Below are 25,500 nucleotides of genomic sequence, written 5' to 3'. Positions count from 1 at the left end.
GAAAGATTTGGCTGGATGCATAAAAGCTCCTGGGCTTCCCTGGTGGCTCAGAGGGTAAAGAATCTGCCCGCAATGCGGGAGACCCAGGTTCGATGCCTGGGTCTGGAAGCTCCCCTGGAGAAAGAAATGGCACCCGACTCCAGTACTCTTGGCTAGAGAAGTCGCACAGAGTCGGATGTGACTGATTGACTTGACTTCCTAAAAGCTCCTGCGCATCTGTAGAGATGCTGGTGGGAGAGATGCCCAGCCCAACGGCAGAGGGGGAAGGGGCACAGAGGCGGGAGGCCTCAGTGGGGCTTTGCCGCGGCGGGGGTGCGGGGCGGGGGGCGGGGGGCGGGGGGCGGCGGGGGGAATACTCGGCCCCGCCCCCCACCTCCACCCTCTGGTCTCTCTTGCAGACCCCGCGGTCAGCCCACCAGTCACCAGGATTCAGCAGTCAGCCCCTCAGTCACCAGCACGGACAGGTTGCTGCCACTTTGGGGAGTCGCCAGCCTGTGGAAAACACCTTTTCTTCCCAGCTCACAAGGCAAACGGGAGGTAAAGATAAACTTGGATGAAAACTTGGACGAAAGCTGACGATCTGATATGGGCGAGTCACTGGAGCCGGCTGAGCAAAACTTGGAGATGGTGATTGTGTGTGAGGGTGTGTTGGGGGTGTGTTGGAGGTGTGGGGGACACATCCCTCGGACAAGTTGCTTCACATGACCGGCAACCGGCCCTCGGTGCCCACAGTTTCTGCCGAGCTTCTTTAGACTTTCAAGAAGTGCAAAGCGCTGAAGGGCCTCGCCCTGGGTCTGACCACCCCGCCTAGGGCGACGTGAGGTCGCCCAAGACACTGCAATTGAGTTCCAAAGCCTGAACTAACTTCCGAGTCTTGAACTCTGGCTTGAAGTTACCTCCCAGTGAGGACCATCATGCGGAGCGGGCGGCTGCGACCCTGGGTTCTCCCCCGGGCAGCTGCCCCGGGGCCACTCCCGAAACCCCAGGGCTCAGCACGCGCCCAGGGCAGGCGGGGACGCTCTTCCCCTGGGCCCTTTCCCACCGCCGGCCCGGCCTGCTTCTGAGCAGCGGGTTCCCTCTCCTTCCGGGGGTGGGGGTCCTGGGGGGCCGGCGCGGGCCCGCCGCGTCGTCTGTCCCCTGCCGCGTCCGGGCAGTGGCGCGACTGGAATGCGCGGGGGACGCGGGGCGGGCGGCTACGGCTTCGGGCCCGGCCCGGGGTGGACGTGCGGGCGGCGGGAACCCGGCAGACAGTCCCGGCGCCGGGGCCCCGGAGCGGTGCGCCCCGCCGCGCGTAAGTTCAGCTTCCACTCCCGCAGGTCGGGTGGGGCACGTAGCCCCCCGACCCGAGAGTTTCCCAAGATCGAGAAACGAAACGAGAACAGTCGCCACCCGGGGCCGGCTCAGTCTCTTCCGGGCCGGGCCGGCGGCTAGCGGCCCGGGGAGGGGGTTGGCGGGCGGGCGGGGCGCGGAGGCGGGGCCGGCGCTAGGGTTTCCGCTCCGCCCCGCGGCCTGGGGACCCGCGGCCCCAGCAGCGCGGGCTCTGGAGGCGGCGCAGGGCGCGGCGGCCAGGCCACCCCTCCGCCCGGAGGCGGGGACGGCGGAGGCGCCCTCGGCCTCGACGTCGGGACCGCGCCGCCCGCGATGGGAAGCGCCTTATAAGCCTGTGGCCGCGCCACCCCGGAGAGCGCGCGGACCCCGGCCCCGGGCGGGCCCCTACCGAGCGGATCTCCGGACAGGTTAAGGGAGGACCTCGGCCCGTCCCCGGCCTCGGGCGAACCCGGACTCTGGAGAAACCACGGATCGCTCCAACTCTGGACAGACCTCGGACGGACCCCGGCCCGGGATAGATCCCGGCTGCATTTGGCTCCCGGCCCCGGACGGACCCCACGCGGACCCCGGCCGCTGGCGGACCCCGGTCAGATCCCGGATCGCTCCGATTCTGGACAGACCTCGGACGGACCCCGGCCCCGGATAGACTCCGGCCGCGGGTGGACCCCGGACAGACCTTGGCCCGGAATAGATCCCGGCTGCAGACAGCTCCCGGCCCCGGACGGACCCCGCGCGGACCCCGGCCGCGGGTGGACCCCGGCCCGGGCGGGCGCGCCCCTGCCGGCTGGGGATGCGCGGCCCGCGGCATGGCCTCGGCGGTGTTTGAGGGCACGTCGCTCGTGAACATGTTTGTGCGCGGCTGCTGGGTGAACGGCATCCGCCGGCTCGTCGTCAGCCGGCGCGGCGACGAGGAGGAGTTCTTCGAGATCCGCACCGAGTGGTCGGACCGCAGCGTGCTATACCTGCACCGCAGCCTGGCCGACCTGGGCCGCCTGTGGCAGCGCCTCCGCGACGCCTTCCCGGAGGACCGGCCGGAGCTGGCGCGCGCGCCGCTGCGCCAAGGTGGGCGTGGGCCCGGCCTGGAGGACTGGGTGGCTGAGGGTGTCGGGGGCCTCGGGGACCGAGGGCCTCGAGGTCTGGGAGGGGAGTGGGCTTGTGTAAAGTGCGGGGGGTGGGGGGCCTGCAGGGGCACTTGTTAAGCCGGGATGGCAACCGCTGGCGGGCGGGCGGGAGTCTGCGTGCGGGCCGAGGCAGGCGGGATGGGCGGGCCACCGGCCAGCCCCTGCGACCGCGGCCGGAGGGGCTGCGGGAGCCTTGGGGAAGAGTTAAGGACAGCGTCCCGCGGGGGGCGCGCTCTGTCTGGCGGCACCCCCCCAACCCCGCGGGGCCGCTCCTCCTGTCCCTGGTGGCCGGGTGGCCGACAGCCCGAGTGCGAGGTGCCACGCGGCCTCTGTCCCTCCCCGGGAGGGGCCGCTGGGGTGGGTCCGCCTTGGGTTTGATGAACCGGGCCGCCGCCTCCAGGCCTTGTGACTTTCCTGGCTCTCAGGGACTGGGTGGCTTCCCATTTCCTCTCCGCAGCCCACGATCTGGCCCTGGAGGCCGTGGAGAGGAGGCTGGAGGAGAGGGAGCCCAGGCTGAAGTTGAGGCTGGAGGGCTGGGCCCCCTCCCCACCCCACACGCAGGACCACCTGCCCTGCTGAGAAGGCGGGCACCGTCCTCTGAACGCAGCCCAGGGACACCTTCGGGGGCGTCTCCCTGAGGTCTTGGGATACTCTCCACCCCACTGGTGACAGCCCCGCCCCGAGTGTGAATTATCTGGGTAATTAGCTCATTCTCATGACACGTCTTCTGGCAGACGCGTCTCTTGGCAAGTCTCCCAACGCTGGCAAGTTTGCCGGCCCTGCCGCTGGAGTCTCAGGCTGATGGCTGCTCTGGAGGGGAGTTCAATGCCATCCCAAGCATGGCAGCAGTTTACCTGGACTCGCTGTATGGGTGTGTGTGTATTACTGTATTTTCAATGTATCAACTGGATGCCCAAATCAGGAAAGCTTAGATGAAGGACCAGCTTTATTCAATGCCTTTCATCTTCTCTGGAATGGGGAGGGCCATAAGCAAACAGGTGCCCCCCAGAGCTAGCGCAGAGGCTGCCTTTCCCTCCTCCCCTCATCCCCTCCCGGGCCTCCAGGTCTCACTGTCAGAGGACCCCGCTCAGTGGTGCTCCGGGCTGGCTCCTCCCCTTAATGCAGGACTCTGCGCCCACTTTCCCTGTGTGGGTTGGCACGCGTGCCCCCTGTCTGGCAGTAGTAAGCCCTCCGGGGATGTGGCTCATATTGCCACCCTCAGTGGCTTCTGACGAGGGTCACAGGGTTTGGGGACAAGGGCGCAGCTTCAGTTGTCTTGGGACCTGGTGAGGAAACTGAGCAGAAGGTGGGTGAGTGTGAAGTGTGTCTGTGAGTGTGAGTGTGACCCGCCATACACATACCCCTGCTGTGCACACACACACCCACATTGTGCAGAAGGTGGGTGACTGTGAGGCATGTCACCCGCTGTGCACACCCACACCCCCATGCATACATGCACCCCCCATCGTGCACACATATACACACCCATCATGCACACATACACCTACCTTGCACACATACGTCCCCATCATGCACACCCATACCCGCCGTGCACATGCACACCCTCATTGTGCACACAAACCTGCCGTGCACACACTCCCATCATGTACACACACACCTGCCCCTATAGTGCACACCCACACCTGCCTTGCACATGCACAATCCCATTTTGCACACCCACATCTGCCTTGCACACACAGGCCCCCATTGTGCACAGGCAGGCTCCCATCATGCACACCCACACCCGCTGTGCGCACGCACACTTCCATCATGCACACACACGCCTGCTGTGCACACGCACACCCGCTGTGCGCTTGCACGCTCCCAGCTCTATCTCTGTGTGCAGGCTGCACTGGGTCAGTCCTGAGTTTCTGAAGTGTCAGCACAGAGAGTGCCTCTGCCGAGTGGGCACCCTCAGGGAGACAGGAAGAGCGTGGTCAACAGGGAGAAACCAAGACCCAGAAGGGATCGCATAGCTGCGTTTAAGCGTCTGAAGGGGAAAACCACAAAGACGTGGATATTACATGTGATGGGGTGCGGGGCAGTTAGATGAGGACCAGGGTTGGGTGTGCACGCTCTCTAACGGCCCGTGATGGACTGTGGGAACCATCTTCCCGGCTAGAGTCCTGACAGTCGAGACAAGTGGGGAGACCGCCATCTGACTGGGGGGGCCTCCTGCGAGGCCAGCTCAGCGCCTCTGGGGCCGAGGAGGGGCAACATCAACCGTCTGTCTGGGTCTCGGTTCTCTGCTTGGAGGCACGCCGCTGCCCCCAGCACCACCTGAGCATGTCGTACACCCACAGGAAGGCCTTTTCCTTCCTTCAATCCTTGTAAGTCCGGGGAAGTTGTTTGCTAAATAAAATACGTCTCCATAAGGTCAAAGAAGAGTTCACTTTATTTCCAGGCAGATTTATTGTTTGCATAAAAAGATGGGCTGGAGGTCCAAACCGTACATGCAAAAGGCATCCAGAAGTGGGTGTTGGTTGAGATGGCAAGTTTTCTCAGTATAATTCCCCATTAGAGGCCCTCAGTTTAAACTTATTGCATATTTCAGGGCTGGGTTAGATTGGCCCTCTTGTCTTTTTCAAAAGTTCTGTGAGCAAGTCTGGCTTTCAGAGCTCATCCTGGCCGCTGGTGGCTGTTGTCAGCAGAAGACTGGGCACCTCCAGGGCACGGGGTAGCCCTGGCCCTGACCTGCCTCCGAGATCCCGCGTGCACTCGGGATGCGGAGCCCTCTGGGGGGGTCCCTGGGGAGCTGCGGTGGGAGCATGTTCTGTGCAGCGAGTGTACTGTCCCTGCATTCTGCACACACTGCTGCTGCCTTGGCCGTCTGTCTGTGGAATGTGTGTGTTTCCGGTGAGGTATTAAACCCCTGCGTGCAGTGGCGGCTCGGGGCTCACCGGCCTGCCTCCCTGGCCTTCCGTCTGGGCGAGGCAGCGCTCGGGACTTGTCCGGCTTCCTCTGTCCTTTTCCTTGGCATCTTGACCTTACGCTCCCCTGCGTCCGGATCTGATGCCTGCGTCCTTGTTTCCTTGTCCCCCTGCCAGGGGAGGGAGGCGGCTGCTTCCTGTGCATATTATCTCTGGGTGACCGAGGCATCCCTCTCTGCTTTTATCCACACTCTGACACAGGTGGGCCAAGTCTCCAACTGAAATCTCCTCTGCGTAATACATTGGTTCAGGGCTTCCTGACCAGATGTGGCAAGGCCACTTGCCTGTTACATCGCTCACGTCTGGAAAGGTTTACGCTTTAAAAGACAATCATGCAGAATTTCCCAATGACTCCTTGGAATTTTGGGACTATTTTGATAATTTTTTTTTAATAGCACCCATTTCAGGCCCTATACAGTCATCTCCGCAGCAAGAGATTCTATTTCCAAGGTGGTCAGGTGGTCTTTGGTTCCTGAACACTGTAGCACCAACACTTGGGCTTTGTGTTGACTCCGCAAGTCTCTCCGAGCCGCCTCCCCTGTGCTGGGCAGCTTCTAGGTGCTGAGGATGCAGCAGAGAACAAAACAGACAAACCCCTGCCCTCATGATTCTGTGTCTTTGTTTGAAGAATCTGATAATGATCAAGACAAGTTAAAAATATGGTAGATGGTTGTACATGTTCAGAAGAAAGGAATTCAAGGAGGGAAGGAGAGGAGCTGTAACTTGTTGGGGCAGGTGAAGGGTTCACTTTCAGATGGGCCGGTGGTGGGAGGGGGCAGAAAGGGACGTGAGTGCCTGGGATGGGGCTGCCAGCGCACGTGCAAAGGCCCTGAGGCGGGCGTGAGCCCCGGTGTCTGAGTAGTGAGAGGGCTGTTGTGGCTGGAGGGCAGGTGCCAGGTGGGGGTGAGGAGTGGGCAGATTGCGCTCAGTGAGAGGCTCTTGCTGGAGATGGAGAGCGGGGAGCGCAGAGACTGGATGGACGGGCAGCCTGGCTGCTGTGCTGAGAAGGTTGGAGGAGGACCAGGGGAGGCGCCAGGGATGGTATGTGTGTGGGGTTTAGTCGCTCAGTCATGACCTGGTCTTCACGACCCCGTGGACTGTAGCCCACCAGGCTCCTCTGTCCATGGGGATTCTCTAGGCAGGAATACTGGAATAGGTTGCCATTCCCTTCTCCAGGGGATCTCCCTGACCCATGGCCCGAGCCCGGGTCTCCTGCATTGCAGGCAGATTCTTTCTTTACCCTTTGAGCCACGAGGGAAGCCCAGGGAAGCTGTGGGAAGTGCTCAAAAACAGCTGGTCTGGGAGGGAGAGCCTGGGGTTTACTGAGAGGCCAGACGTGCCTGTCAGAGCGTCAGGGGAGGCAGAATACCGACGGGAGGAGCTGATAGAGGGCCCGGCTTTGAACGCGGAGTTTTCAGCGATTCTCCAAGTGAGGCCCCTCCTTGAGCGCTTGCGTGTGTGCTGGGGTGACGTCTGTTCATCCTTGCCCCTGGGGACCTGGATCTGCCTATGTCCTCACAGACCCTCTGTCAGACTTGGGGTGGAGGGAAGGTGTCCAGCACCTGCCAGCTGGGCCCGGATGCCCCTGCCCACAGACAGCTCCAGGGACAGCGCTCACTCCCAGGTCCTGCTCTCAGACGGACGGGGCACGGAGCTCCGTGCTTTCCCCAGGGGAGATCGCTGTCTGATGTGGGGGCCAACTGCAGGACCCCGAGTTCACTTTCTTGGTGAAAGTGGCTGAAGACACAGCAGCGGCTGCAGGGCTCCAGGCCTTGGAGCAGCGGCGTGAAGGTCACCTTCTCCCGCCCGGCGGGTGCCGCGCTGGGGCCGGGGTCCTGCCCTGCCCGCACCCGGTGTGGCCTCCAGCCTGGCTTCCCTGCAGGGGGTCCCCCTCTTCCAAGGAGGGGGCCATTTTCCCTTCTCTGGGACATTTTGGGTAATCTCTCTGCTTTACAGACCTATTTTTGAACCTCTTCCATATATAGGGCCCCTGGCTTGAGCTGTGGGGCTCTGCCGTCCCCCAGGTCCCGAGGCGGCCACACCCGCCTCCTGGGAGCCGTTGTCCCGCCCTTCCTAATGCTGGGTTTCCTTTCCGAACCCGCTTCGGCTGTCACTCTGAGCCCCCTGTCCAGGCTCCGGACACTCCGCCCCTGTCGGTGGCATGTGGCCTGTGGTCTCAGCTCGCTGTGGGCCCAGGTGAACCGGGCCAGCTCCCGGTTGGGGAAGGAGCAGTCGGAAGCTCACGACCATCACTGGCTCTGGAGCGTCTCGGCCGTGATCACTTCCCACCAGATGTCCACAGGGAGGCCTGGCCCTGCCTCTCAGCACCGGGCCCTGCTGGTAGCACCCGGCTGCCCTGGGGCTGGCCCCCGGGACGCGGTCCTCTTCTCTTTGTAAAATAGCGTGGGCCTGCTGCGGCTCCGCTGTGTGTTTTTATCCATGCTTTCCCAAGAGGCAGAAGGTGCCTGTGGTTGGGGGCCTTCAAAGCCAGGGAAGGTGGGTGTGCGGTGACGGCAGAACCCTGAGATGCGGGCTGGGTGTGCGCGCTCTGTGGGGCTCCGCCTGGAGCTGCAGGAGGGGCTGTGGGAGCGATGCGGGAGAGACTGTGAGCGAGCACTCGGCGTTGCCAGGGCTTGGTATCATTGTCCCACTAAAATCATTCTCATGGGCGCTTTTGTTCATGTTTACTTCCCTGGGTGACTGGAGACTTCCATCAGCCCTTCTGGTCACCAGCGCTGAAAAGAGGCTCCTGGGAAGTTCCCTGCTGCGCCCCCCTGGGGACGCCTCCCTGTGGTCATGTCGGTCTTGTGCCCGTCGTCCTGGCCAGCCCGGGGACAGGGTCCTGTCATCTGGTGCCCATCACCTGACGCAGCCCAGGGCTTCCTGTTTGAGGGCCTGGGGCGGGTGCTGTTTATTCCTTAAATTCCTTCCGAGTTTTAAGGCAAACTAAGGCTGAGCGAGTGGCTCCTTAGGCATGCTGAGTCTGAAGTTGAGTAAGGAATTCTGCTCGTGGTTGGAGGAGAAGGAGGCGGCCTGGGGAAGGAGGGCTTGGTGCGAGGGGAGCACCTCACAGGCATGGGAAGAAGCCAAGCAGTCTTCCCTCAGCCGGCTCCCGGGTCTCCAGACGTGTTGCCTCGTGTCTGCCCTCTGTCTCCACTGCCTGCTCTCCCTGCCCTTCTTTGTCCTTGGGAGGATCAGGGGAGAAATTCCCGGCCTCCAGTGTCACCATGAGCGTCACTGGGCCAGGGAGGCCAACAGTGGGGAGGACTGAGCCTCGTGTGCAGCAGGGGGAGCCCAGGGCAGAGACCGGAGCCCCAGCGCTGAGGTGGGAGGCCGCAGTCCACCTGGGGAGAGTGGGCTGCGGTCTGGACGCTGAATGTAATGAAGAAGAATCACCTGGGTTAGCTCTCGAGCTCATTGAGTGAGTCCCCGCTGCTTTTACCCTGACTGTCTATACAGACAACACATATTTAGGAAGTTATCATGGAGGGTTTTCCTGGAAAATTTAAAACGCTTTGTTTCCAAAATTTGATTACACTGTGCCCTGGTGGCTCAGTGGTAAAGAATCTGCCTGCCAATGCAGGAGATGCAGACTCGATCCCTGGGTTGGAAAAAACCCCCTGGAGAAGGAAATGGCAACCTACTTCGGTATTCTTGGCTGGAAAATCCCATAGACAGAGAAGCCTGGCAGACTACAGTCCATGGGGTCGCAAAAGAGTCGGACACGACATAGGGACTAAACAGCAACAGCAGCTTTTAAAGCATGTATATCTCTTGTGCAGACAAAGTGACCCTGCATTCCTCACCTTGTCCAACCTGTCTGCTTCTCTGGACAGTGAAGGGTGGACTTTTGAAATGCAATGTCTTACTTGATTTGGTCAGAGAGTTCACGTCACAGAAGATTTCCCCGGGGCTCTGTCATGGGTCTCCAGTCGAGAGACTTGCATTCTCTGGGTGACGGACTCGCCTTCCCAACTGACCAGAGAAGGATCTGTGTTCACACCCAGAACTGAAGGGGCCCCAGGCGCTCAGCTGGATTCCGCCCCGAGCCCATCCCTGGAGGCTGGCACGGTCACCGGGGCCTCTGCCAGGGAAGTGGGGCATGGGGCCCGGTGTCAGCGGTGAGAACAGTGGTCCGTGTCTGCTCAGAGCCTGATCTTTGTGCTCGTACCAGCGTGCTCAGTTTGGGTTCCAAGAACGAGTTGGTGTTCGTGTTCGTATAAAGACCTATCCTGGAACTCACAGAAGCTCATGTCGTGGTCTTGCTTCTCAAGACTGCGCCAGTTTGGACAGAAAGGGCCCCCTGGCTGCTCTAGCCTGAATTTTAACCCCGGAAAAGGATGTGAAATCAACATACTGAAATTTACGTACAGTCATGTTGTCAGTCTTTGGGTTTCAACTTGTTAACTGTTTTGGGCGACGTCTGGATAAACTTCTCACATCAGAAGCTGTGTAGAGTGAACTTTTAAAATTGACGTTGTATTAGTGACTGTGCTTTATCAGAAACAGACAATTTTCCAGGACGGTGAAATGTTCCGAGCCAGTTTCCTGCGACGACGACGACGACGTGGATGCGCGGGTCCTCGCGGGCTGCTGGAGCCCTCTGCTGGCTGGTCCTGGAATGACAACAGCCCATAATCAAGAGGCCTTGGAGTGTCTCTGCCCAACCTTGCAAATTCAAAACCACCTAACCCTCCTGCAGTTTTTAGAACCTCGATCTCAGACAGTAAAACTGGGTCAAACAAGATTGCCACAGTTTTTGCTCCATCAACAATATTTGGAATACAAAAGCTAATGTTCCTAGATAATCCCAAATTATTGTACTTCAGCACATATTTTAAAATAAAATTTAAAATCCTTACTGTAAACAATGATATTTGCAAGAGCGGTACCAGTCAGTAAAATGCAAAGCTGTCGGTCACAGAGGAAGAACAGAACAGGTAGAGCAGGAAGCCCCCAACTGCGTGTGCTTGGTCTGGGGTCTCAATGCGCCATCTGTCCTGGGCGATGATGTGGTCTCCAGGTACCCGTTGTGTTCCCTGCCATCTCCCCACCCCACCCCCCCACCCCTCACCCCAACCCACACCCACCTCCCCATCCCCCACCACCCCATCCCCCACCTCCCCACCCCCTACCCCTCACCCCCACCCACCCCCACCTCCCTATCCCCCATCCCCCACCACCCCACCCCCTACCCCTCACCCCCACCCACACCCACCTCCCCATCCCCCACCACCCCATCCCCCACCTCCCCACCCACCCCTCACCTCCCCACCCCACCCCCACTTTACAAATAACCAAAGGACAGTGATTTCCAGGCCCAGGAGAGGAGGGAAATGTGGGTCCCGGAGTCTGGAGAGGGCCCGGCCCTTGGAGGCCACGTGGCTGGTGGTGACCCCTCCCTGCTCTGATGTGAGGTTGGGACAGGGGCTCTGCAGGAGCAGGGGGCAGCCTCTCAGAGGCACCCAGCGGAATCTATTGCCACAGCCCCCCCGCCCTGGGAAGAGGCCAGAGTCCTGGTCATTCACGTGGACAGGTTCCCTCGGAGGAAGGAGGGCCTGCCTCAGGAACGCTGGTCCCAATCGGCTTGGTGGTCTCTGGAACGCTGGTCCCAGTTGCCTTGGTGGTCTCTGGGCATCTGTTTGGGGGAAATTAAAGTGCCCCAGTGAAAAGCCAGAGCGTCACACAATCGCCTGTTCCTCTGTGCTTGCTAGAGGGATTGTGGCAGCTTCTTTCCCTGTTGAAATGTCTTCAGCCGCTCTTGTCTTGACGCGTGTTTTGTCTCCTAGGAGCACCGTTTGCTTCCCCTCTGGGGCCCCCCAGGCGGCGCTGGTGGTAAAGAACCCGCCTGCCAATGCAGGAGGTGTAAGAGCTGGGGCTCAGTCCCTGGGTCGGGAGGACCCCCTGCAGGAGGGCATGGCAACCCACCCCATTGTTCTTGCCTGGAGAGTCCCATGGACAGAGGAGCCTGGTGGGCTACAGTCCACGGGGTCACAGAGAGTTGGACACGACTGAGGCTGAGCACACGTGTGCACACACACACGTCACTGCTGCAGCCTGGCCATCATGTGCTTTCTCCACTTGTGGGGGGCGGTTTCCGTGTCTCTGAGACAGCTCACAGGAGTGGCTCCGAATGTTACCTGTGGCTCTTGAGAAGAAACTAAAGCTGCTCAACCATGCTTACTGACGGTCATTATCATGTAGTTTCCTTTGGCTGTTTTTCTTTTTTTTCCCCTGCTTGTCCTCACTTCTCTGGTTAAACTCATCCATTGGCTAAAGTTTTTCCACAGACAGAATTCAGGCTGAGGACACAGGGCGGGGCAAGAACTACCGGGCCCCACTCAGAATGAGGGCGTGGGGTCACAGGGCACGAGCTGGGGGGGTCACAGGGCACGAGCTGGGGAGGGTCCCCAGGGTCTGTGCCCCGAGCCAGAACGCGATGTGTTACCGGAAGTCTGACGAAGCACCTGTTGCCTTTCTCTGCTTCCTTCTGGAAGCAGATCAGCAGGAAGGTGAAGCTACAGGGCACCCAGTAAATCTGGATGCCAGATAAACAGCGAATAGCCTTCAATGCGTCTGTCCACACTCCCGCGTTAGCCACTGTGTCGGAAGTGCACGTCGCCCTGGGCGTCCTGTGCACTGCATCTGATGCAGGAGCCCTAAAGGAAGGTCAGCAGGGAACAGAGTGTGTTTACCGACTCAGGGGCACCCTTGGTGGTTATAAACCCAACGGCGGGCTTTATGTCCTAGAAAGTGGGTATAAATGTGCTGTGTGCGTTGGCCATACACAAGGCTAATCTTCCTGTATTGTCCTTACAGAATATAAAAACATGACGACCTGAGTGATTTAACAGCAGTATTCTAGGTGTCATAAAAACTGAAATGTGATGGTTTTCTTGTCTAAGAACAAAGAAGCACCTCATGGGGATGATTTATACAACTGTCCTCTCTAAAAACAACTTTTCAGAGGATTTTTGCAGTATCCCTCTTTCCCTCCGTAGACTTGCCCGCAGCGGGAGAAGGATGGCGGAGCTGTGTGGAGTGTGTGTGTGTGTGTGTGTGTGTGTGGAGTGTGTGTGTGTGTGGAGTGTGGTGTGTATGTGTTGAGTGTGTGTGTGTGGTATGTGTGTGTGTGGAGTGTGTGTGTGTGTGTGTGTGGAGGTGTGTGTGGAGTGTGTGTGTGTGCAGTGTGTGTTGGTGTGTGTGTGTGTGGTGTGTGTGTGGAGTGTGTGGTGTGTGTGTGTGTGGAGTGTGTGTGTGTGTGTGGAGTGTGTGGGGTGTGTGTGTGTGTGTGGAGTGTGTAGTGTGTGTGTGGAGTGTGTGGTGTGTGTGTGTGTGCAGTGTGTGATGTGTGTGTGTGTGTGGTGTGTATGTGTGGAGTGTGTGTGTGGTGTGTGGAGTGTGCATGTGTGTGTGGAGTGTGTGTGTTGTGTGTGTGGAGTGTGTGTGTGTGGTGTGTGGAGTGTGTGTGTGGAGTGTGTTGAGTGTGTGTGTGGGATGTGTGTGTGGTACCAGGGAAGTCCTTGTGTGTGTGTGTGGAGTGTGTGTGTGTGTGTGTGTGGAGTGTGTATGTGGTGTGTGTGGAGTGTGTGTGTGTGTGTGTGGAGAGTGTGTGTGTGTGTGTGGAGTGTGTGGAGTGTGCGTGTGTGTGTGTGGAGTGTGTGTGTGTGTGTGTGTGTGTGGAGTGTGTGGAGTGTGTGGTGTGTGCGTGTGTGTGTGTGGAGTGTGTGGTGTGTGTGTGTGGAGTGTGTGTGTGTGGTGTGTGTGTGTGTGTGGAGTGTGTTGGTGTGAGTGTGTGTGTATGTGGTGTGTGTGTGTAGTGTGTGTGTGTGGTGTGTGTGTGGAGTGTGTGGTGTGTGTGTGTGGGGAGTGTGTGTGTGTGTGGAGTGTGTGGTGTGTGTGTGTGTGTGTGTGGAGTGTGTGGTGTGTGTGTGTGGAGTGTGTGTGTGTGTGGTGTGTGTGTGTGTGGAGTGTGTTGGTGTGAGTGTGTGTGTGTGTGGTGTGTGTGTGTGTGTGGAGTGTGTTGGGGTGTGTGTGTGTGTGGAGTGTGTGGTGTTTGTGTGTGTGTGGTGTGTGTGGAGTGTGTGTGTGTGTGGTGTGTGTGGAGTGTGTGTGTGTGTGGTGTGTGTGGAGTGTGTGTGTGTGTGGTGTGTGTGCAGTGTGTGGTGTGTGTGTGTGGAGTGTGCGTGTGTGTGTGGAGTGTGTGTGTGTGTTGTGTGGAGTGTGTGTGTATGTTGTGTGTGTGTGTGTGTGTGTGGTGTGTGTGTGTGGAGTGTGTGGTGTTTTGTGTGTGTGTGTGGTGTTTTGTGTGTGTGTGTGTGTGGACTTCTAAACAAGCGCCAGGCCTGGGAGGATGTGTCCTGAGACTCTGCCCCGGGCATAGCTTCTTCCCTTCCTGCTGCCCCCAGCCTGCTGGGTGGCAGTGGGGCGGGCAGCCTGGGAGAGAGGGGTGGCTCAGCCCCGTCTGTCTGCCAACGGCTGGGGCGCCCGCCACTCGGGGGGCGGTGCAGGGTGTGTGGACCGGAGTCTGGGGTCTGCGGCCAGCTGCCTGGGCCCATGTGGCCGAGAGTGCTGGTCAGGACCAGACAGGCCACTGAGGAGCAGAGCCCGGGTCAGCAGGTGAAGGGGCACTGGCCTGTCTCCAGGGAGTTCAGGGACCAGCTCCTGAGCTTGGCTGGACGTCCTCGACTCCAGCTGATGCGAGGGGCCTCTGAGTCAGGCAGTTTAGGAAGTTAATTTTATCTCAATGTGGACTTAGTGAGTTGCCTGCAAAAGAACAACCATTCTTCTATCAAACAAAAGCGGGACTTCTGAAAACGGAGATTCAGTGACTGAAAGTAGTTCTGGGATGCCAGCCTCTGTGGTGTGAGTCCCGGGTCACGTGAAATCCGCGTTGCTGCTTCCCTGGGAAGCTGATGTGAAGGGCCAGTCCTGGGAAGGTTGGTGCTCTGCACAGCTCACGGGGAGACGGAAATGCACCCCAACTCTCTGTGCTGTTCAGTTCAGTGGCTCAGTCGTGTCCGACTCTTTGCGAGCCCATGGACTACAGCACTCCAGGCCTCCCTGTCCATCACCAACTCCCGGAGCTTGCTCAAACTCATGTCGATCGAGTCGGTGATGCCATCCGGCCATCTCATGCTCTGTCGTCCCCTTCTCCTCCCGCCTGTTAGCTCTCGTATTTTAAAGACTAAGCACTGTGATTTCTAGTAGCCAGTCAAGACGTCTGGTAACTGGAATAAGGGGTAGAAGCTCAGATCCCTGGAAGATGCCATGAGTCATGCCCATGCTGGTTTTCTCTGAGTAAAGATCTGGTTTTTCCCTTCTAAACCCCAGATCTAAATGACTTCTCTAGCATGGGCTCCATTTCCAAGGGCCCTGTGGTCACCTTGGCTGTGTCACGGGGCGGGGAGAGGCAGCTTCCCTGGCTGCAGCCACCACACTGGCGGGGCCAGGGTCTGGCCCTGCCCACCGTGCAGGGTGTAGATGGAGCTGACCTGACTGTCCCACTCGGAGAGGCCTTTGGTGGTCTCTCTGTGGATTTCAGACAGCCCCTCTTCAGCACACACCTTCATCACTCTTTGGGTCGTTGAAACCTGAACTGGGGCTGAGGACCAGGCTCTCAGGGCAGGACTGAGCCCACGTGAGGCTGAGTGCCCTTCCCAGAGGGCCCTGAGTGCCCTTCTGTGGAGGGTGACCCCAAGGTGGCGTCCCCGCTGTGGGCTGCCCGTTGGTCTGTATTTCATTTGGGAGCCCCCGTCCTGGTCTGCTTCTCTGATGGAGGCGTTTCTGCTTCGACCCCAGGACTGGTCGCCATAAAGGACGCCCATGACATCGAGACCAGGCTTAACGAGGTGGAGAAGCTTCTCAAGGCCATCATCAGCATGCCTCGCAAGGTGGGGGTGCGGGCCGGGGGGGCAGGGTGCTGGGTGGGCAGGTGGGGTGGCAGGCATCCTCCTGGAGGCGTGGAGGACGGGGCGGGGCCGGGAGCCAAGGAGAGGGTGCCTCCCTGGGCTCTGGGAGCTCCAGTGTTTTCTCCCCCAGGAAGAAGCGGAAGCAGGGGGCTCACGGTTTACTGGAAAGTGAGGGGGACATGTGTGAAGCGCCGGCGCAGTCCTGGCCCGCGTTGTTCCCACGGTCCCCATCCTGCCTGCCCTGGGCCCCGAGCCCCCCAAGCCCCTGATCAGGGCGCGGGGACGTGGCCCATGCCATCCCGCCAGCAGGAGGAACGTGTGTAGGAAGGAACATGTTTCTTCCCAGTACTCCAGGTCAGAAGTCGTGCTCACCTTCTTCGAAAGGTCGCCCCTGGATCAGGTGTTAAAGAATGACAACGTGCATAAAATTCAATGTGGCTTTCAGAGTCCGGTGAAGATCTCAGGTGAGAGTGCAGGGAAGGCGCCGGGTGGGTGTGGGTGCAGTGCTGCTGTGCGTGGCCGAGGGGCCCGGAAACCTCCCAGCCCCGTCCACGTGCTGGGCACGCCTGCCCCCCTGGGGGCCCGGAAAGCAGATCCGACAGAAGGACGGGAGCAGAGGGCGGGGCTGCTTCCAGATCTCGTGAAGCGGTGTGCTTCTCCCTGCTGGCCTGCTGCTTGCTCGCTGCCTGCTTCCAAAGGTGTGTAAATCAGAACTTACTTTAAAAAAAGAAACAATCTGTGAGGAAAGCATTAGTGAGGCGTCTTGAAGCGAATGGCTGGAATCCATCACCAAGCGCAAAAACACGAGTTCAGCTCGCACAGCATTGCCTTTGCTCTGGGCTTTAGGGCAGGTGGGACAGAAAGGGACACTCGGTGTGCGGCTCCTCAGTGTGGGCCTTGGGCCGCGCCTTCTGGCAAAAGTCAGCAGCAGGAGGAGATGGGCAGCTGTCCTGCAGGTCTCAGGGGAGCGAGGGGGAGCCAGGGCTCAGCCCGCTGGCAGCTTCCTCTGGTCCGGGCTGCAAGCGCGCTTACAGCCTCGACTCTTTCCTCAGTGCTGCAGGCGCGGCTCCGAGGAGCGTTCTGTAGGGAGAGGGCTGTCCCGGGAGCCCAGGGACTTGTCTGGGCTGAGCGAGGCCGTGTGGGACCACCCCCTGGGGGGGCGGGGAGGGTGCTCCCACCGGAGGTAAGCTGTACCTTCGTCGTTCACCGAGTGAGGAAACGAACGTATCCAGACGAGAAGAGGGTCAGTTCAGGAGTCCTTTCCATGACACGATTTCTTTCGGCAGCGCCGCCAGCCCCTGAGGTCCTGGCCGCTGAGAGCCGCCCTGCTCCCCAGCCTCGGCCCATGTTCGGGGTGTGCACAGACTCGGGGGTCCCCAGGCACGGAGTCTGCAGCAGCCGGGCCTCCCCCCGGGGACACGTTGTCAGTACCCATGTGGGCCACCCCGTATCTGACTTCCTGGCTCGTTGGTTTGTTGATTTCCTGTGGTCCTGGGCAGGTTGGGAGGTGGCCCCTCTGGGTCTCCCGTCACTGCAGAACCACCCTCGGAACAGGCCCTCAGCCTCCTCCCCGCCGGGCCTGTCTCTCTCCCACAAGCCCGCCCGTGCACATCTACTGCGCTTGTGCTAAATTCCCCTCGCTCCTGAAAGGGCCCTGGCCCTCTCTCACCACCCTTCCTCCCAGCCTTCTCTGACGTGGCCTCTCTGGAGGCGATGCCGCCTGGGGGGCAGCCCTGCCTTGACTCACTCAGGCCTCCAGGTTGACAGGCTGGGGGCCAGGCCTCCACGAGGTGGCGCTAGGCGCTCGTGGCATAAGGACCAGCCGCCTCCAGGGCCACGGTTCTGGCTAGTGCTCTGGCCTCTTGGGCGAGGCTTTGGGTCAATGGAACCGGAAACATTCTTCACACCATGTTAATCTAAGAGCTTGTTACCAACTCTAAGAAAGCTGTGCAGCTTAAAAGGAAGCATACACCTTTGAATTTATATCAGCCCCAAAACCCAGAGTATTCAGGTTTGGGAAGCCTGGAAATATAATTTTTTATTACTACTAAGTCACTTCAGTCATGTCCGACTCTGTGTAACCCCATAGATGGCAGCCCACCAGGCTTCCCCGTCCATGGGATTTTCAAGGCAAGAGTACTGGAGTGGGGTGCCATTGCCTTCTCTGAACTTTTTATTAGCCAGGCATTTGTACACTCTCAGCCTTAATTTTCACCAGCGTTTGTTAGATTCTTTATAAAAACTCTCTCATTTAACGCCCCCCCTGCACAGTGCCACTTAGGATAGACACTGTTATTCCCATTTTACAGGCTGCTTCTGCTGCTGCTAAGTCGCTTCAGTCGTGTCTGACTCTGTGCGACCCCATAGACGGCAGCCCACCAGGCTCCCCCGTCCCTGGGATTCTCCAGGCAAGAACACTGGAGTGGGGTGCCATTTCCTTCTCCAATGCATGAAAGTGAAAAGTGAAATTCAAGTCGCTCAGTCGCGTCCGACTCTTAGCGACCCCATGGACTGCAGCACACCAGACTCCTCCATCCATGGGATTTTCCAAGCAAGAGTACCGGAGTGGGGTGCCGTTGCCTTCTCCGATTTTACAGGCTAAGAAACAGCAAAGAATAACCTCCTTCACAGGCTTAAGTGGTAGAACTGGAGTTTCCTGGAGGCCCAGCTGGCTTCTCTTCACCGACAATTAAGGAATGATTTGCAGCAAATGTGTTTTGGGGTGTGGCTCATTTTCTAGATTCCATGTTCTAGAACTGCAAATCCCGCATTTAATAAAGACGAGGAGGTTCCCCTATGAGGGGACTCTATCTGCAGCTCTCGTGCTTGTTTCCACTTGTGGGCTCCCTCCCCGCCCAGCTCCCTCCCCGCCCAGCTCCCCTGCAGACGGTGGGAGAGAGGCTTTGGGGTTGTCAGCCGGCTGTGCTGAGGTCGCTGAGGTTTTACATGCTTCCTGGGACAGATTTGAGTCAGTTAATAAAAGCAGAAAAGAAGGTGGTCCTGGGGGCTCCCCTGGTGGTCCAGTGGTTAAGATCCACACTCCCAAGGCAGGGGGCCTGGGGTCAATCTCCAGTCAGGGAACTAAGATTCCACGTGCTGCACGATGCGGCCCCCAAAATTGTTTTTTAATTAAAAAAAAAAAGTGGCTCTGTGCTGTCCCGCATTTTGAGCTGTGAGGTTGGGGGTCTTTCTCCCGCTGTCAGGGCTCGTCCCCTTGCGGGCCTCTCTGCCCACTCAGGTGCTTGTCAGCCTCCTCTTTGCACCGCGTGGTGCCGTTGACCCTGGCGGTTCCAAGCACCGACTTCTTGCTGGTTTTCAGCTCCTTCTTCTGACTCACGAGCTGTCTCAGGCGGTGGGCTCCGGGTGGGCTTCACCGGGAGGGGAGGTCGGGGACAAGCCGCTTGCTGGTGCCGCTCACGGTGGGCAGGTCCAGCGGCCCACCTGGAAGGGCCAGTGAGACATGCACTATCCCTTCTCCAGAAAGTCGGAGGAAAACTTCAGCATTACTCGGCAAATCTGATTGATGAACAGTCATTTTGTCCTGGGAGCGGGAGGAGGAGTCTAGTTTTCTGCCTTCTGTTTTGCATACTTTCCCTAAGTGTCTTCCTACGGAGAGAAGCTGAGAAAACTGAGATCCAAGTACCTAAAATGCCTATAAAGATTACAAGCAGACACGAAATTACAGCCTCACTTGTTTAAAAAGAGCAAATCTGTCCATGGGGATAAAATAATCTAAATGATGGTTATGGTATAAGAAATAAAAGGAAACAGTGCCCCAGACAACCAGGGCATCAGACGCCCGCTGAGAGGGCAGCACGGGGCGTCCCGTGGCCTGACCGGGCAGAGAACGCTGCTGTGAGCTGTCCGCGTGCGTCAGGGCCTGCGTGGAAGACGGTGGTCCCTTGGGAAAGCAGCAGGAATCTGGAGTGTTTTTAAGCACGTTTTTAAAGTGAGGTAGGTGGAAGGCCTGAGCATGGGACTTGCTGACCAGGGTTGGTGGCTGTGGGCTAGCCAGCGTTCAGGCAGCTGCCACCCTGGTAATGCCCCCCAACCCCACCCCCTGGTGCCTATTCTTGGGGTCTGTGGTCTTCTGAGGGAAGGGCAGGGCACGCAGTCCAGGAAGTGTCAGCTGGAGGAGGTGGACGAGAAGAAATGCGTGACCCCAAATGTCAGAACTTCAAACCCTGACCCGCTTGTGAATTACCTCTCCTGTTGCTCTCGTTTTCAGAAATCATGAGGTCCAATGGATTCTGCTTAGCAAATACGGAAACGATCGTTATTGACCACAGTATTCCGAACGGCAAAGACCAGCACGGGGCTGTGGACCCCACGGAGCACCTGTAAGTGGGCTGATTGTCGCTGGCAGGGCCCAGCTGGGTCCGCGGGTTCTGCCCCGTCTGTGCTCACGGGCTGGGAGCCTGCACTCCGCGGGCAGCCCTTCCACTCCTGGGGGCTGGCTCGGGCGGCCAGGGGTCAGGCGCCCGCCCAGCCTCACCGCCTGCCTCCCCGCGCAGGTTTGAGGGCGGGGGCGAGCTCCCCGCTGAGCTGGAGGACGGGGACGACCCGGCGGCCTACGTCACCAACCTGTCTTACTATCACCTGGTACCCTTCGAGACGGACATTCTGGACTGAGCCCCCCCGGGCGCTTCCCCGCGCCCGCCCGGGACCTGCCACCTCGAGCCTGGACGGACCGCAAGTGCCTGCGAGACGGCCCGGTGCCCTTCGAGATGGACATTCTGGACTGAGCCCCCCGGGGCGCCTCCGCCTGCCCGCCCGGGACCTGCCCCCTCGAGCCTGGACGGCGGACCACAAGTGCCTGTGAGACGGCCCCGGCCAGGACTGGACACCCGGCCCTCCCCCGGGAGGGCACCCGGCCACCCTCCCCCACATGACCCCCCTGGACCAGCACACAGGACGTTTCAAGTGAGACCTTGCCGGGTCCCCGGGTTCTGGACGACACAGGGGTGTTCTGTCACCCAGGTTTCTCGGGACCAGGATGTGCGGCTTCCAGTCCTGCCTCCTACCTTCTTCCCAGAAGCTGTGGGCTTTGTGTCAGCCCAGGGGTGTTGGCGGAAGGTTGGTCGTGAGTGGGGTATCGGCTGCGGGCACAGGGGACCTGCTGACCGGTGCCCACATGGGGGACAAAGAGAGGATGGAGCCCACCTGGCCTCCTGCGAGGGGTAAGGACGCTGGGGCCCTGGGCGGCCGGGGGCCATTCCCCTGCCCATCACCAAGCTCGCGATGATGCAGCCACCGCATCAGCCTGAGAAGACGGGAGCTGGGAGGTCACCGAGTGTCCCTGGCGGGTCCCCCGCTGCCCTCAGGGAGGGTCTGGGTTCTGCGTGTTCATCTCCTCACAGAGTCTACTAATGACCAGAATTTGCTCATGTAAATAGTAGTAAATTATTGAGAATCCTAATTCTTTTACACAATCTGTTTTTTAATCTATTTTCATGAAATAAAACACATTGCTCTCCTCTGATCTGTTTACCACGTGGCTCTTGTCCCTGCCCCAGGGCCAGGCGACCCCGCACACTGCCCGGCCGGCCGGCCGCCCCAGCACTCGCTGTCCTTTAGAAAGTGTGTTCTCACCCTGGGGAGTGATCTGTGCAAAAAAGAAGTGAAAGTCACTCAGTCGTGTCCAACTCTTTGTGACCCCATGGACTACCAAGTCCATGGAATTCACCAGGCCAGAATGCTGGAGTGGGTAGCCTTTCACTCCTCCGGGGGATATTCCCAACTCAGGGATCAAACCCGGGTCTCCCACATTGCAGGCGGATTCTCTACCAGCTGAGCTACCAGGGAAGCCCAAGAATCCTGGAGTGGGTAGCCGATCCCTTCTCCAGCGGATCTAAACTGGAAAGGAAACAGGCAGTGTGTGCTTTTGACTTTGGGTCTCCCCTTCCTGTGAGCTCCCCACTGGTGGCCCTGGGAACCCCCTCCTGTAGCCGGCGGGCAGCAGATGGCCTTCCTGTGGCCTCCGCACCTCCCTGGCCTCCAGCCCGCTTCCTAATAGGCAGTCAGGTGGCCGACGGGGTCAACAGCTGCCTTCCTCTCTTGGGGGTCAAATTCAGTTCTGAATGGAGGGGGCCTCCTCCTGGCAGGGTTAGAATCAATCACGCTCAGCCAATCAGCGTCCAAGTTCCAATCGCTAGTTCCTGGGTATCTTCCTCGTTATCCACGTTCCACGGGGGGCTTCTCCCCAGCTGTGGGGTCACAGTGGCGGCAGCTCCCTTAGCTCCTCAGCTCATGGGGACCGTGTCCCCCTCAGGGCCCGGCTCGGCTCCCCAGGCCCACCACAGCTCTCACACAGCGCTCCACCGTTTTCCGGTCAGCGTGCACTGAGATCTCTAAGGTAAGGGTCAGATTTTTGCATGTTTTCCTATAAATACATCAGAGCGTTCTCTGACTTCCTTTTTTTTTTTTCCTGGAAAAACACGATCTTCCAGGCCCATTTGTGGCGTGCCCACATTTGGAAGGAGCAGGCGTACACATCAGTATTTTCAAGCGCGGCAGTAAACGGGGCCCATGCAGGCTCCTGGTGAGGACGCTGCTGTGGGCGGTGGGGACTTGGGCTCATGCCCTGTGTGGAAGCTGGTGGTCATGTGGGTGCTGTGGGCGCAAAGCAGCCAGTCCACCCGGCCTTTCCACAGAAGCTGGAAATCTGACTTTCTATGTGAAGCACCCCAATTTAGAGGTGTTGCAAAAAGAAAAAAATAACGAGAAACGACCAAGTCAAAGAACCAGGAATTTCAGGCCTCTGGACTATCAGCTTAGAGAACTGATGCCCGAGGGCTTGGGTGGACGCGGGAAGTCTGCTTGCTGGTCCACAGGCCCCTGCGAGTGGGGAAGTCCACTGGTGAGTTGAACCTGTTCGGTGAGTGTGGAAATTGGAGGAGAGGGAGGGAAGAAATTAGATCAAATACCAGTATAAATACCCCTGGGACCAAAACTTCAGAGTTGATGGAAAACACCTGATACCACACAAAGTCAACCAATGAATTGGGAGCCTGGGGTCAGCAGATTTAAGCCACTGCATAAAGAAGAGAAAACACCAGGGTCCTGCTATATAGCACAGGGGACTATACTGAGTATCTTGTAACAACCTGTGTTGGAAAAGACCCTGAAAAGACCGGATGATTTTGTGTTACTGAATCACTGCTGTACACGAGACACTGCACCAGTTTCATCCCCACCGGCAGTGCAGGGGGCTCCTCGGTCTGCACACCCTCTCCAGCGACTATTATTTGTAGACTTTCTCACAACGTCCATTCTGATGAGTGGTGATGCCTCGTTGCAGTTTTGATTTGCATTTCTCCCATAGTCATCCATGCTGCACATCTCTTTGTGTGCCTCTTGGCCTCGCTACGGTCTCCAGGCTGCTGGGTGGATTTGGAGCTGCTGGTCACACAGTTTCCGGTCGAGAACACGGGCGTCTTCTGCTGACGTCCATTTCTTCTGGGAGAAGCAGGTCTGGCCAGTGTGTGCGGCCCGGGGACACGGCTGCTGCTGACTGCAGGCCACACCTCCTCTTCGTGGTTTTGAACATACGTTTTTATTTTTGGAACTGTTCGCTGTCATTTCCTGAAAGGGAGCTTAATGACCAGGTAGCCGTCTGGCGTCCCACCCCACCCACAGAAGGGTTTGATTTTTGCCCATTTCAGCTTCTCGAGTGTTTGATGGAAACAGACAAGGTCTAAAGTAGGGCTTTGAGAAGCTGGAACAGCTGGATGACGGGAGTGCGAAGTCCTCCCGTGACTCAAAACGCGACTCACTGAGAGCGGTCCGATCGAGCCTCATCCCCCTCCCCCTGGGTTATTTTATTTTTTATAATTTGATGAGTGGAGTTGATTCGACTGAGTCAGCCTGCTGTTTTGCAGACAGAAGACTTCAATACAATCCACGAAGTTGGTGCTCTGAGCACTTAGGCAGAGCGGCCCTGGCCTCCCGTGATGCTGGGAGGGGACTGAAGTCACCAGCCTCCAGGCGGCGGGGAGGCCACCGCGGGGAGCAGGGGAGGGGAAGGCATCATCCAGAGGGTGGAAAACTCTGAACAGAGCGTGAGGGAGGCCGGGGAGGCGGCAGGGTGGGCAGGAAGGACTGTGGTCACAGGGAGGTAAGGGCCAGGCCAAGCATGAGACTCACCCCTGGGCCTGAACGTGCAGAAACGGGGCCTGATGGCTCAGCCTCTGGGGAGCTCGGCAGGGCGGGCAGCTCACAGGCCAGTCTGCGCCCCCTCCCGGCTGTGTGGGTGGAGGAGGGGGACATATGGGTGGGTGGTCTCTGCTGTCCAGGCTGGTCCCAGCGCAGACTTGAGCAGAGCTGCTTTCTTCAGGCCTGGGCTCAGCCTGCAGACAGGAGCCCCTCGGGGGCCCTGGGATCCGGTTAGACGAGCTCAGAGCCCTGGCGTGGGAGGCTCATGCTTGTCATCCCAGCCCCTCGAAGACGGTGTGGGGCCTCCTCTCCCCCTCAGCTGGGCAGGTCAGCCCGCTGCCACCCCCTCCCCGCCGGGCGGTGTCCACTCCTGCAGCAATCTGGCTCCACTGGACCCTCGGGCGCAGGGTGGTGGTGGGGGATGGCCGCGCCAGCGCTTCCCCAGAAGGAAGCTAAGAGAAAGGAATGAGGACGTGCAACCCACAGGCTCTGTCCACGCATCTGCCAGAGGAGGACAGGCAGTCAGCCCCTGAGGCTGACCAGGGGCCGGGGGCTGGGCCGTTCGGCTTCCTGGGTCACTAGAAGCCAGAGGCAAGTTTGGATTTGGAAGGTCCCAGGTCGTCCAGGGAAACCGCTAGATGTGGGGGCTGCTCCCGCGGCAGGGGGCCTTGACCTGGGTGCGGTCACTGCAGCTGGCTGGCGGCCGCCCCGCCTCGTTTGCTCCCAGGGGAGCCCGGGCTGGGTGTGCTGTGGCCCCCAGGGCCCAGACCTGCAGGCCTTGCCTGACCCCACTGCTCTGTGTGGCGCCCGGACCTCCTGATCTCATCCGGCAGGGCTCCGCTCCCACAGCCCAGCCGTGGCTGGAGCCCCGTCCAGGCACAGGCCCAGCGGCACGGCCGGCCGGTCCTCTGCCATCACCACGAGGGGCTTCCAGTCACCAGTGGGCTCATTACCTCTATGTTCTGCTTACGACCTGTGTCTCACTGGGCCCCAAGCCCTCAGTTCAGAGGCCACGTAATCCATTCTGCGTGGATGGCTCTGCACAGGGACGTGAAAACCAGTTGGGTGATGCGTTGGATAGAAACTGGTGATAAATTGAATGGAATATCCCAGAAAATTCTCTCGCCACAAATCTTTTCCAAAAATCTAAGGAGCCTGAATATGTTCCACCATTTACTTGATTATCGTCCTGGTAATCAGCTTCCAAAATGAGCTCTGAGCAGGACCGGGGGGTGTGGGCTCTGGAAGATTTGCGAGCAGCCCGATGCCGGGGACTCGCCCGCCCTCTCGGAAGCCCGGCTCTTTCCTTCTCTCACAGAAGGTCGCCAAGCCCATCGTTTTTCTCTGTCACTCCCTGTCCTGATTCTCCACCTGGAACAGGTTCAAGTTCTATGCCTGATGTTAATCACTGCTCATGATGGTTATTACCGTTTAGGAGTGAAGTGGTTCTGGCTGTAATTCTCCTCCTAACAGTCATGTGCTAGTGATAAGGGTCGAAGTTGCTGTGGTAAATCCCTAGGCAGCAGTTGCACCGTCTTTGGAGCCAGGTGGACAGGGTTCAGATCTCAGCTACACCCCCAAAGGGTAACTCCGAGCCAGGCCCAGGAGCACTCTGCGCCTCAGTTTACCCACCTGGAAAGTGGGGTGATCATAGGTTCTTCCCAGTCTGTTACCAGGATCCAGTGAAAGAAAGCGTGGGAATGCTTAGCAGTGTCTGGAGAACAAGTTGTGGCCAGTAGGTGATGGGTTCTGTTACTGGACACCCATGTTAGGAGCAATTCATAGTAGACTTTGCTGGGTGTTCCCAGCCGGTTTCAGAGGGAAGCATTCAACAGACACAGGGTATTGCCAGGCTCTGCTCTGGTGGCCACAAGCTGGGCAGATCACGGACCTGACCATGGGCATTTCTTACGCTTTCATGGATGATTCAGACGGAAGCACCCCGTATGTGTGAGAAAGACGCCCGAGGAGCAGCACAGAGAGAAATACGGTGAGAAAGGGGTGACGGGCACTTTGCTCTGATTTAATCCGCTTGGTTCATCATATTCAAACCCA

At 58.8% G+C, this 25,500-nt stretch overlaps 1 protein-coding gene across 5 annotated transcripts; it reads left to right on the top strand.

Moving 5' to 3' along the window:
• PXDC1 (PX domain containing 1) lies at nucleotides 1-20,773 on the top strand. Of its 5 annotated transcripts, none has more exons than XM_025265038.3 (6): nucleotides 1-54; nucleotides 399-537; nucleotides 15,182-15,273; nucleotides 15,638-15,755; nucleotides 19,520-19,631; nucleotides 19,806-20,773. In XM_025265038.3, the coding sequence occupies exons 1-6, from the start codon at nucleotides 16-18 to the stop codon at nucleotides 19,921-19,923; spliced, it is 618 nt and encodes a 205-aa protein (XP_025120823.1). In that variant the 5' UTR covers nucleotides 1-15; the 3' UTR covers nucleotides 19,924-20,773. The 5 variants fall into 5 exon arrangements, with proteins under 5 accessions (XP_025120823.1, XP_025120816.1, XP_006080192.1 ...); XM_025265031.3 differs by lacking the exon at nucleotides 1-54 and adding an exon at nucleotides 56-87; XM_006080130.4 differs by lacking the exon at nucleotides 1-54 and adding an exon at nucleotides 60-230.
• Nucleotides 20,774-25,500: the final 4,727 nt, after the last annotated feature.

This window comes from Bubalus bubalis, chromosome 2 (assembly GCF_019923935.1).
Source record: "Bubalus bubalis isolate 160015118507 breed Murrah chromosome 2, NDDB_SH_1, whole genome shotgun sequence".
Lineage (NCBI taxonomy): Eukaryota > Metazoa > Chordata > Mammalia > Artiodactyla > Bovidae > Bubalus > Bubalus bubalis.
Note: the sequence above shows the minus strand (reverse complement) of the source record. Positions and strands in the feature narration are given on the sequence as shown.